We start from the raw sequence: 13,078 nt of genomic DNA on the forward strand, positions 1-13,078 counted from the left end.
ACCCGCTTGGCTCCGTGCCCTGCTGCAGTAGGTGTAACCCAATGTCAGACAGAATTAAACCTCCCCACCTCACAGATCCAGCCGCTGATTAGCCCTCTCTCCCGCCTCAGACTTGTTGAGACACTGTACTGGTCTCTCAGCTGCCTGGGGTGCGTGGGTGGTTCTATAAAATGAATCTACACAAATAGCTTGGAGGACACATTCAGGCCAGGGATCTGGTGCAGGTAGCCAGGAGGAGATGCTTATGCAAAGGGGAACGTTTCCAGGTGCCTGAACAGGTGGTTCATAAAGGCACGGGGACACGGTGGAGAGAGCCGGGACTCCAGAGCCTTGGGCTCTATTCCCACCTCTGCCTCTGAACTGCTTGGAGACTTTGCACAAGTCAGCTCCCAGCCCTGTGCCTCAGTTTCCCCCTCTGGAAACTGGGAATAATGACCTTGCGCTCCCTGGGAAAGTGCTAGATAAGAGCTAGGTATCTTCCGTATAAGCAGCAGGGACTCTGTACTTGTATCTTCAGTACTTATCCGGCACATCTGAGCACCTCACAATGTCTAACGTAGTCAGCCTCCCACATCCCTGTGGGGCAGGGATGCTGTCCCCACGGCCCCTACATAACTGGGTAGCCCAGCGGTCCCTCCACAGAGGAACCCAGGTCCTGAGACTGGATCCAGCCCAGGTCTGGAACAATGCAACATTACTATCACTCAATGACTATTTGGTGCTTCCTCCTCCCCCTGTGTGTACTGACTTTGGCAGGTCTCAGTTCAGTCTCTTAGCAGAGAACCAGCCACATCCTAAAATGCCCCTTTGGCCCAAGCAAACCTCCACAGAACAGAAGGGGCCACAGAGACCAAGTGCCCCCCACACACACACCCCCGACTGCGACAGCTCCGGCAGACCTGCTGGGAAAGCTTGTACTGCAGCCGCATGGACTGCCCAGGACAAAGCGAGAGGCAGGCCCGGATGCGGGAAAGCCAGTGAGCCTGACGCAGCCTGTAGAACTGATACATGAAATTGTTTTTAATTGTTCACTTTATTAATGCAACTTCTGTTCACCATTCACTACACTCGCCTACACTGTAACTTCTGTTCACTGTTTGCCATATTGTAATTCAAACCCCATTTTAAAACGCTCACTCCATTTGTAAAAGCTTCCTCCAACCTTCATTTTTGCAAACTCTGCTGTACTCTTATTAGTTAGTTTAGATGTGTGAATGAGGCATGTATGAATGACGGAATCAACCTCCAGCCCCAGCCTGTCATGATGAAATAAAGTTCAAACACCACCGGCTGAAGATGCAGACAAGAGCCCTAACAAAGTAAGCAGAGTCCACCTTAAAAATAAAAGGTACAATAGAAGAAAGATCAAAGCTAGGTCCAAGGCTGAAAGTCACACCTGCAATTGAAGGGTGATCAATCACCAAACCCAGAGGCAGTGTGAAACAGCAAGACCTATAGACTCTGGATTCAAACTCAAGCCTGCAAAAAGGATGGGTGAGATGGGAGACTTTGGGAGGGTAATATTCTGCTGCCAACATAGAAGGACATCGGTGCAGGCCCAACAGAGACCCAGCTCGTCCTTGCGCCCGGCTTTCCTGGCCAATTACAGCCACAAGCTACGAACCCAAGCTGCAAAATCAAGCAATGAACTTAAGCTGTCTTCAGGACTGGTAACTATGCAGCAGCTGCAGAACATCTGATAGGCGGGTGGGTGGGTGTGTGTGTAGGTATTAGGTATAATGTGTGTGTATAAGGATTAAGATATTACTTATTGGTCATAAATCATTTTATCATAATAAATGTGGCATCTTTGTCTTGCCCTTGAAAAGATCCTGTGTAGTTTTGTCTGTACCACAAGCTGTTGGAAGCTATGGGCAGTTAGGAGTCTACTCTCTAGCAGAGCCGTCTTAGCACCTGGGTTCAGCCCAAGAAACGTCTCAGAGGGACTAAAAAGCTGACACTGGCTGGTGTAAGGAAGGTTTTTTTCCCCCAACAGAAGGTAGCAAGACCCCTGGCTAAGGAGGAAATCAATGTCTAAGCCAAACCCAAACTCCATGCGCCTCCTTCCGCTCAGCAGAGAGCACAGCTATTTAACAGCCTGATGGGACAGGAGCAATCGGTATTTTTCCTGCAGGAGGGAACCTTCAAGTCTTCTAACCCACTGCCCCCAGGACTCATTGACAGTGGTGGGGTGGGTCACACTGAGGTACCTCCACCAGTGCATCGCTCCTGTGCGAACACGCCACCCACTGGGGCAAATCACCTTCTACTGGGGCCACATCTTGTAGCTTGCGGTTGGCACTGGCGCAGCCAGCGTGGACACGCTTTAAGGAGGAATTTCCCCCACCCACCCCCCACGACAGTAGAGTCTCTCAGCCCAGAGGGAGGTGGGGGCTGCCCCGGGGACCCGTCGGTGCTCCCCTACCCCGGCAGTGCGACCCCTCGTCCGAGCCGTCGAAGCAGTCCTGAACACCGTTGCACAGTTTGCTCATGGGTATGCACAGCTCCGTGCCCAGGCAGTTATGTTCATTGGGTTGGCACCGCAACACCTTGCTCTGCGGACCTGGAAGAGAGCAGAACACGAGAGAGATTCAGCCGAGAGGGCAAGGGAATCGCTCGACAGCATCACAGCAACGCCCGGGAGCTGCAGCAAGGACCAGGGGATGCGGCTGGGCCCGGTCCATGCAAGCGACGAGAACCCAGCCCCAGACAGCTCCCAGAACAAGGGGCCGGATCCCTCCCCTTCTCCCGGCGCCACCAGCGCAAAAGGACCTACTCGCATTTCACACTCGCTGGGCTCTGATGCAAACACCTGCAGGCGGCACAAAACCAGAGAAAACTGGAGCCGAGGGAGAACCGTGCCGTTTGCAAGACAGGCCTGAGGGATGTCTACAATGCAGGTTTACTGCGTGTTCTTACCCCCCACACCAAACCCTCCCATGTGTGTAGAACCCATGTCCACACGTATGACTGAGATGTGGGGCAAGGAGTCCAACCTGCCCTTGTTTCCAATGAGACTTCAGTGTTACTGTCACTTGGCTGCTTTTGAAAATCGGCCCCCCATGAGTCTGGGTACACTGCACACAACCCCGGGCTCCGATTCCGGCTTGAGCCCAAAGTCCCCTGGGCTCAGGCTCTAGGACTGGCGAGGTGGAGGGGCCAAGCCCTTTGTTTTGCAGAGTGGACGCAGCTTGGACCCAGGTCCCCCAGACTCATGTCCCGAGAGTCTACCAATGCTATCCCACGATCCCACGGGCCAGTGCTCCTTGAGGAATCTGTAGCTGGGGTCTCCCGTCCAAAGCGCTGCCCCAACCCCACCCGAGATCTAACAAATACACCACATCAGGCAGCCTGGCACGAGCTCCCAGGGGACGGAGCACAGGTAATGCAGCCACACAGGGTGAGTCCCGCCTGGGCTCCTCCGCGCAGGGCCGTGCTGAGAGGGGCCGGACTTGCAAGGATCCAGGGCAAAGGGAGAGACCAGATTAACGGCAGTGGAGGGAGCCAGTGCCCCGAATGAAGCTTTGGCCTCCAGCGGGTGGCTGCATCTCCCTACCCCTGCCGGCGTCTGTGTAGATATTTCACCTCGGTAAGGAAACACAAGTCACTGATCACACAGCACTTTTACTGACTGGTTCGTCAGACACAGCAAACTTCATCCCCCCGGAGAGCGACGCCTTCTTCCCACGCCACACTCCCTGGGCCAGCGTCACCTAGCCTCCCCCACTCGACGGGGCCTGTCAGGACACACGTCTCGAAGCAGCCAGGCTGCCTGGGGCAGGCCAGAACAGGCACATCCACAGGGTTCCAGACGTGCCCACTCCCCCCAGAACGGGGACTAGCCAGGAACGGGAGCCTGCCTCACGAGAAAAGGAACCCAAGGGGCAAGGAAGCGCCCAGCGATGGATGCCCTGTGGGGTTCCCTGGCTGGGGCAGCCACTCCACGGCTGGATCGCCCCCTCACGTGAACTGCCCTCAGATAGTTTGTGCCGAGCACTCAGCCCTTCTTGGTGCAGGGGGAGCTGTTTCTAGGTCCCTCTCGAGCCAAAAATTGTATTTTTCCTCCCTGCTGGTGGCAGCACCCGGGGAAAACGCCCCTCTGAAGGAGCTGGGATGGCACATCTTATTTTTAGCCTCATCTTGGCATCAGAAGATGGGCAGAGCAGACAGAATCTATAACAAATACCTCATAAAACCACTTCCTCATCAGCTCAAGGATTGAAACACCTTCATTCCAGCAGCATAGCATGGGCTGTGATTAGTACCATGTCCTACCTTAGGAACTGCCCCACCAGCACAGTACTCAACCCCGACCCAGCTCCCCGGAGAGAACTGAAGGCAGATCCCCAGGTCCCCTAACCAGATGTGCTGTGCCCTCTCTTTCCCTGCAACAGCAACAGGCATCGCGGCCAAGCCACAGTCTCCCACGCACTGCACCAGCATCGCCGCTCCGCTCTGGCACTGGACCTGAGGGTGGAATCCTGCACCAGGAGGAAGAGAATCCAGCGCCTGGAGCAATCTGGGCTCACGAACAAAGCCAGCGAGTAGGGCTGACTGCACAGGGAGGCAATCCGCCCAGTCAGACAGTGCCATTTTCACCACCATTTTGCAGAGCAGCGTAAACACAACGGGTGCTTTACAATCACAGAGGCGATCCCTGTCCCAGCCAGAGGCGGTACGCACGAGAACAGCTCAAGCACAGAATAGGGACGACCATTGATTCAGGAAGCCATGCAGATGTGTCGTGGGAAGAAGGTGCAACGTAGAGGGGAGGGGAAAGGGGACGTGACGTCCCTGTGGAGTGGGACATGCAGGACCTGGAGTTTCCCCGCGCTGACGCACCATTTCTCCTTCGCTGCAGACGCACTCGCTAGCTGAAGGGGCATCCGAAAGTCGTCCACTTGAGCTGACGGGCTAGCAACTTCAGCCAAGGCAAGGCCTCTGCCAGCCCCACTCCCTGGGGGAACAGGGTTTGTCCAGGCCAGGGCTCGATCCATGCACCCAGTTAGCAGCAGCGAATGGTGCAGGGAACTTGGAAGAAGGGGCACTGATTCGATTTACATTTTGTTGCGCTGAGAGGAGCAGAGCCTTGGGGTGGAACGGGCACTAGGGGAGATGAGGGTAGGAGAGGCACGCACAGACACGCACTCCTCTTGTCACAGAGCCGGCCTCCTGCCTGTACTTTTCCTAACCCTGAACGAGACCTGTTCAGCACATGTCCTAGACAGAGGCCTTCACACATCTCTCTGCTCTCCAGCCTCACTCGCACAGGCTATGAAACAGCCAATCATCAGCCAATCATCACTTGGCGATTTGTTGGGGAATTTCGGACCCAGCGCACCAAGCTCCCAGCAAAACCTAGAAGCCATCAGAAAAGCTCAGGCTGTGACACACAGAGCCCCACTTCTCTGCCTCACGCGACAGAGGCAGGAGAACATTTCAATACCATGAGGAAACCAGGCCATTGGATCCAACCAGGAACACGCAGCCCCAACAGCTCTTTGCAGGAATACCCTAGCTTCCAAGGGGGCAACATTTATTCCTGTTTGTTTTGGCTGTAGTGACTTTAAAAGGCCGCCCATTAGGACTGATTCTGTTTATACAGCCTCTCCGGTGTCTATTTGGTCTAGTGGGTTAGAACAGGAAGGAGCTGGGAGCTAGGAACCCCTAGCTCTGAAAGGGGAGAGGGGTCTCATGATTAGAACAGAGAACGAGGACCCAGGGCTCCTAGGTTCTGCTTCAAACTCTGCCATTGCTTGTCTGTGCATCTCCAGCTCCTTTCCCTTCTGGAGGATAATGCGGTTTGATTTATAACAATGCAACTCACTAGGTTAAGAGGCTTCTTAACAGCTACTACACAATAGCTTTTGCCTCTAAAGAGAGCTCTGTCTAAATAAAACCACTCTCCTAGGCTCAGAATAATTGCAAATTAAGGGTTAATTAGCTGTGTTTCCAAACAGGTCAAGGGAAGGCACCCAAAGGAAGCACACAGTCCATCAGTCAAAACCCATCTCCCTGCCCATTATCCCTGTGGAAAGAGCAGATCAACTACTTATCACAAATGGGTCAGGATTAATTTACAAGCCACTTTGTTTCCTTTCAACTGTCTTTGCTCGTTAATAAACGAGCCAATTTATTACATGTGACAAGCTTGTGGTACACCCCAAAGGGCTGAATTAGACATGAATTTTTAACCTCAAAAAACCACTTGAAAAGCAGCAATTCTTCCCCCCATAAATGCAGCCTGTAATTGATCTGGCACTGGCTCAAAGACACATACAAACGGGTAAAAGCTACGAGTGAAGAGATAAGAAGAGCACGAAGTGAGGACCGGGGACTTCGCAAGCTACATGGCTGGAGTGTCGGGGACGGGAAGGAACATTCAAATAAAACCCACTTGGGAGAGTAGGTTAAAGCCCCAACCCCGATTCTTATGATTTAGTATTCAGATTGCGGCCTCGGGCCCAGGTCAGGCCACCACTGTGCTAGGAGCTGTACAAACACAACAAAAATAGACAGGAGCTCACAGCTGAAGGCCTGGCCCACACACAAGTTTCACGCTGGTGTACGTGTGACGGTGACGATGGTGCATTTTCAATGAAAAGAGCCATCCCGTACAAGGTCTAACGGAGATGCACTTAGACTGGTCTAGCAATGCTGTATCCTGGTCCAGCTCCACTTCCCCCCCTACAGTTAGTGATACCAAGATAAACACATTTATACTGGTATATTCGTGTCCACACTGGGCCGGGCCGCCTCGGACCGATAGGGAATGTGGAGAGGAAATGCTCCTGCCCTCCAGAACCCTACTGCAATTTTCAGGGAAAGCTGCAGCCGCATGGCAGCCGCCGCCCATGCACATAAGCATGAGACGCAAGTGAGCAGAGAGCCAAGACCTTCCATTTTGGGGTGCTTGCCTGAAGATGCCTTAAAGGCGGCTGAAATTCAGAGGTCACTTTCTGAAAACCAGCCCCTCTGACAGATTCACACTGATTATTCACTGCCTCGCACCACAAGCGCAGAGACAAACGCATCTCTCCTGACAGGAACTGTCACCATGCAGACACCAGGGCCCCCTCAGCTGCAGAACAGATAAAAGCAGAGCACTCCGCATGCACCAGACCCATTTGACCAATGTGCTGGCAGCTAAGTGGGGCTGTGGCATCAACAGGGAAAACTTTCTACACGTGCTGCAGTGTCTCAGGCTGGCCGGGAGTCCCTTAGGGAGGTTTTATTACCATTGTGTTGTGTCTCATTAACACATTCCTTTTGTTATCTGTATTAACAATGTTCTTATCAATAGCTCTCAGAGGTCTTTACAGAGAATGTTGGTAGTTTTATCGTCAGAGCTGGGGAAACTGAGGCACGGGAACGTGACTTGCCCGAGGGTGAAGCCAGCTCCCCCTGGAGCCAGTCTAGTGTTCTATCCACTAAGCCACACTGCCCCTGCAGCAAGACTTGGGTAAAAAGTTCAAAAGCACCCAAAAGTGACGTAGGCACTTTTAAGTCCCATAAAATTCCAGGGGACTTAGGATCTTTTGAAAATCTGACTCTTCCCTTGCAAACAAGAGTTGCCCCAGTTTAACTTAAATCAATTAAACCAGTGGGGACTCAACAGGGACCGCTCCCACGCTTAGAGTTAAGCTCCTGGGGAATACTTAACAGATTTCCCAGCTCTCAGTTAACAGATAGGATTTCATCAGCCCTTGATGCCACAGGAGTCTGATTCTGCAATGCAAAAGGTGCTGCCTCCTTGCAGGGTTGTGTCACTCCCTGAGACTGCATGCAGAAGCCACCCTTGCAACCCCAGGTTTTAAAACAAATCACTCCCCTTGCCAGCAAGATAAGGAGGACATGAGTCAGCTGAAGCCCCCGGTGCCAGACTGGCGTGAGAAAAGCCCCTCTGACAATCCCAAAAGATAGGGGCTTCTCAGCCCCCTGCACGTGTTGACAGCTGGGCCGCTGCTCATGCTCGCTCCGTCCGGAGCAGATGTAAAGCAAGCAGGAATCCCTATTAATATCCCTGGGTGCGCGCAAGCGAGGCTAGACCAGGGGCAGGTTGACATGAGGCCGCAGGGCTTTACACACAAGGCAGCTAACAAGTGCAACCAGCCGACAGAGCTCCCAGCTGAGCAGAGCCAGGCCAGGCCCTCAACTGGGATTTGCACCAGTTTACTTAGGTACATGGTGCGCTCGCACACACGCACTCGCACACCCACCCCACAGATGCTCTCTTTCACTAAGTGTTTGTAAAACACCGACCACCACAGGACCCTGATTTCAATTGGAGCCCACTCAGGGATGTCTTCTCTGCGGGGTTAGCTCAACGTATAACCTGATTTTTGCCCCTACTCCAACTCCCGTCCACGCACACACATCTCTAGCATACGTGGCAGGTGGGTCAACTGCTGTTGATGCAGGAGTGATGCGGCGAGGATGGATCGGTTTGAGTTACAACTTACCCACCGCCAGTGCTAATCCCATCGCTCTGTGTGTAGCTGGCCTGCTGCTTTGCAGCGTGACCCTGCTCAGGGTGCGTCTTCACTGGAGGGATGGATCTGTTCTTAACCCAGATTAGCTAACTTGGGGTAAAACAGCAATGAAGACATGGCAGCTCAGGTTAGCAACTCCAGGCCAACCCCAGGCTCCTCGGAGAGCGTGAACTCAACCTGCTCCCCCAAGTGGCGGAGGCTTCCCTGCTATTTGAACCCACGTTGAGAAGCCACCTTTTCCTTTGCTGCAGTGAAGACACACCAGCGCGAGCGAGAGCAGAGCTCATGGAGTAACTTGAGGGCAGCACTTCGACCCCGCATCTCGTGGCAATGTCCATGAGATGCTCCCATGACACAAATCACAGAGCGGAGATGCAGGAAGCTATTGCAAGGGGTTTTCAAGCTCCAGAGAAGAGCCTTTCCCTGTTCCCCCTGACACTCGGGTTGTTTTATTTATTTATATTGTGATTTAAAGGGCTCCTGCTTATCTTCAGTCAGCTCGTAAAATAAACTGAACGGTGCCCACGCCCGGCAATCTTACGCAGCAACTGCGACAAGAGGAATTCAGCAAATCACCTTAAAAAAAATTTTTTTTGTACGTACCCCCAAGAGGGCTGAATAAAGGCATGTCTATACACATCGAAGCCGGGGTGCTCTGGGGCTGGAGCACCCAAGGGGAAAAAAATGGTAGGTGCTCAGCACCCACCACCGGGAGCCTCCTCCAATCAGCTCCCGCCTGCCGGCAGCCCCGCAAATCAGCATCTCCCCCCACTCCCCCCATCCCCACCGCGAACAGCTGTTTTGCGGGGTGCTGGGGAGGGGAGAGGAGCTGGGACTCAGGGCACTATGGGGAGGGGGTGGAACTAGGTGGTAAGAGGGGTGGGGCCTTGGGGTCGAGCACCCTCCAGCACTTTGAAAAGTTGGCATCTGTGTCTCTAAACACAGCTCTGCAGCTGTACTGATCCAGCTGCATCACGCCAGCACGTCTGGTGAAGGCACTCTATGCTGATAGGCGAGCATTCTCCTGTTGGCATAACAAACCACCTCCACAAGCAACCGAAGCTTTGTCTGGGAGAGAAGCTCCCGCACCGACACTGCGCTGTGCACATGGACGCTTACCTCAGCGTAACTTATCTCGCTGGTGGGGATGGGAACATTCACACCCCGAGTGACCTAGGTTTTGCCGACTTAGGCTGCAGTGTAGACAGAAGCTAAGTCTTCCCTGGTGGAGGGATGTGGGGGGGAATTAGCTCATGTTTGCACAACCTTTTGAAGACGTAAACAGCTGCGTAAGTGCCAAATATTTCCAGTTTGCTACCGGGAGTCACGTTTTTACCTTGATCGCTGCAGGAGTGTTAGGACATGCTAGCTCAGGGTTCATGATACCAACAAATCACATGCTAGTCAATAGTATGACACAACCTACAAGTCTCAACCGAGATCTGGGCCCCACTGTGGAAGGTGCTGTACAATGGTGTGCTGTCAAGTGGGGAGATGCATGTAGTGCGGTCCCACAGGCTGTGTCCTGGGTCTAGTACCAGTCAATATTTTCAGCAATGAGTTGGACAATGCATGTAAAATTTGTGGATGACACCAAGCTAGAAGGGGTTGTGAGTATGTTAGAGGACAGGATTAGAACTCACAAGGACCTTCACAATTTGGAGACTTGGTCTGAAATCAACACGATGAAATGTAATAAAGACAAAAGGAAAATCAAACGCACAAATACAAAGTGGAGAACAACTGGCTAGGCCAGGGGTCGGCAACCTTTCAGAGCTGGTGTGCCGAGTCTTCATTTATCCACCGTAATTTAAGGTTTCACGTGCCAGTAATGCATTTTACATTTACAGGGGCCAGTGGACAGAACCCCAGACTGGTAGCGAGCCCGGGTCCCAGCTGCCGGCTCCACTCAGCCTGCTGCCGGCCTGGGGTCCTGGCTGCCGGCCCCTGGCAGTTGGGGTCCCGGCTGCCTGCCCTGCTCAGCCTGCTGCCGGCCTGGGGTTCTGCTCATCCCAATCAGCAGTGGGCTGAGTGGGGCAGGCGGCTGGGACCCTGGCCGGCAAGGGGCTTACGGCCAGAACCCCACACCAGCAGCAGGCTGAGCGGGGCCAGCAGCCGGGAACCTGGCTGGCAGGGGGCCAGTAGACAGAACCCCAGGCAGGCAGTAGGCTGAGTGGGGCCGGCAGCCAGTACCCCAGGCCAGCAGCAGAGCCTCCCAGGCCAGCAGCAGAGTGCCACTGAAAATCAGCTCGTGTGCCACCTTTGGCGCGCGTGCAATAGATTGACTGCCTAGCCCAGGGGTCAGCATACTGTTGAAAATGTCCTGAGGTGACAGTGGATCACAAATTGAACAATAGCCAACAATGTGATGCACTTGCGGGAAAAGGACAATACCCTTCTGGGATGTACTAACAGGAGGGTCATACGTAAGACTCGGGAGGTAACTGTCCCACTCTACTAGGCACTGGTGAGGCCCCAGCTGGAGTCCTGTGTCCGGCGTTGGGTGCTGCGCTTTAAGAAAGATGTGGACATATTAGAGAGAGTCCAGTGAAAAACAACAAAAATGATAAAGGTAGGGAAAACCTGACCTGTGAGGAAAGGGTAAAATAACTGGGCAGTCTGGTCGCGACAAAAGAAGACTCAGGAGCTGACCCCACAACTGTCTTCAACTACGTTAAGGGTGATCGAGTGTTCTCCATGTGCACGGGAAGCAGAACAAGCAGCAATGGGCTTCGACTGCAGCAGGACAGCTCCAGGTTAGATATTAGGAAAACTCTCCAACTCTCGGGGGAGTTAAGCACTGGAAGCTGAGTCCAGTGGTCCTCGTCACTGGAGGCTTTTGGTTGGACAAAGTCCGGTCAGGGATGGCCTAGGTGACCTGTCCCTGCCTCGGTGCAGGGGGCTGCACTGGCCCAACACTGTCTGATTCTACAACAGTCAAAACAGCAAGAAAGAGAAAAGGGGGGGGGGGTGACAGAGGAACACAGAGAGAGGAAGAAACTTCCCCAAGTTCAGTGCCCGAGCTGAGTTCCACTCCAGCGCTCTACTTGCTAGACTGCCCTGCCCCTCCTGCTGTGGGGTTATTCATACCCCCACCCCCGTTTGTCTGAGAGGCAGAGAGAGATGCAGGCTGGAATTTTCATTGATCTCCTGGCTTTGCCCAAGGTGATCCGCTAAGTCGGGGCAGACTGGGAACAAAACCCCAGAACCCAGTCTTCCGCATCCCAGCCCACACGGCAACCCGCCCCTGTTCCACACAGCCAGTCCTTCCCCTTTACCCACTCTGCCTGTCGAAAACACCTTGTCCGAGCGTTAAGGGCAGTTTATTCTTGGCTCTTTGTAATTCTGAGAACAATCAGAATACGCTCATCCTAGAAGAAAAAGAAGAAGGAAGCCACCAAAGATCTGGTTCCTGTTCTTCGCGCCTCTCCGAGAAGTCACCCAGCTCTCTGGCCAACTGCACAAAGTCTAACCAGTCCTGGGAAGAAACATGCCTGCTGCTTCTCAGCCAAGCAAATATATCTGAGGGATTCTTGCTAAGCGCAGAGAACAGGTCCCCAGAAGGTCCCTGCCGACGACAGGCTCAGGCTGCAGAGACACGTCTCAACTGACAGCCAGAATTTTATTACAGAAGCTATGGGCCTGATTCTCAGGATCAGGCGCTGCTCCATGGCTGGTGTATTCATTCTGCAACAGCTCTGCTCCCAGCCCCCAGCGTGGGGGGCAGGTCAGGGATGTGGCAAGAGCACATGGCAGCGTGGGTATTCTCAGCCCCCCCGAGCCTGGGAAACAGTGTAGAACCTGTTAGAGCAGCCTCGGGGCTGCACTCACTTACACTGGAGGCTGAGCGGAATGCGGGGGAGCACAGAGATGGCTGAAAGCCCCTCCCCAACTGCAGGAATGGGAAAGCTGAGATGCAGGATTGCGAGCTGTCTGCTTGGAGGTGTACCACAGGAGAGCAGCCAGCACTGCTGCTCAGGTCCTGCCCCTTTGCCTGCCCTCAGGTGAGGGAGTTGTGGAGGGGGGAGTAGGTATCATTTGTGTTCAGCCAAGCTTCTCCAAGTGGGAGCAGAGCTCTGAGGTGTCCAAAGGAGCAGGCTGGCCATATCCAAGGGGGCTGCTGGGAAAGGAGGGGCTGCGGCAGGTTCCCCCAGCGATGCAACACGACAGAGCCATCAGGGGTAAGCGGCAGCCCGACCCCACGGGCCGCACATCTGGCACAAGCTGAAGAAAGCTGCAGTGCAGAGCTAGGGCCCGGGCTGGCTCTGGCGAGAGAGAGGTCACAGAACAGCACGGCCAGTATCAATCTCTTCACTCATCTAATGCCGCTCGGCGCCACTTTGGGCTGTGATTGCATCACCCCCCGATGGGTGGGCTCTGTACCCAGCCCTGAGCTACGCCCCACCACCTGAGCTACACCTTCTGCACCACAACTGCCACAACAACCCAGTGCGGTGGTTTCAGTGAGCACAGGTCCACGGGTGTCGCTCAGGACAGGATGTAAATCGGCTCCGGCCTCTTGTTGATCCCCTGCCACTCTCTTTTTCGCACATGTAGGTGTGTTTGTGAACATGAGCACAATTCCA

The 13,078-nt window shown here is 53.9% G+C and overlaps 1 protein-coding gene across 1 annotated transcript in view; it reads right to left on the reverse strand.

Annotated features, from left to right (window-relative positions):
* LRP1 (LDL receptor related protein 1) overlaps positions 1-13,078 on the reverse strand; it is a 179,810-nt gene that overhangs the window by 123,384 nt on the left and 43,348 nt on the right. The window contains exon 3 of the mRNA XM_050925636.1: positions 2,426-2,563. Within this exon, the coding sequence (XP_050781593.1) occupies positions 2,426-2,563 (138 nt within the window). The remainder of the gene's footprint in view (positions 1-2,425; positions 2,564-13,078) is intronic.

The sequence above is a fragment of the Gopherus flavomarginatus genome, chromosome 16 (genome assembly GCF_025201925.1).
Source record: "Gopherus flavomarginatus isolate rGopFla2 chromosome 16, rGopFla2.mat.asm, whole genome shotgun sequence".
In the NCBI taxonomy this organism is placed as follows: domain Eukaryota; kingdom Metazoa; phylum Chordata; order Testudines; family Testudinidae; genus Gopherus; species Gopherus flavomarginatus.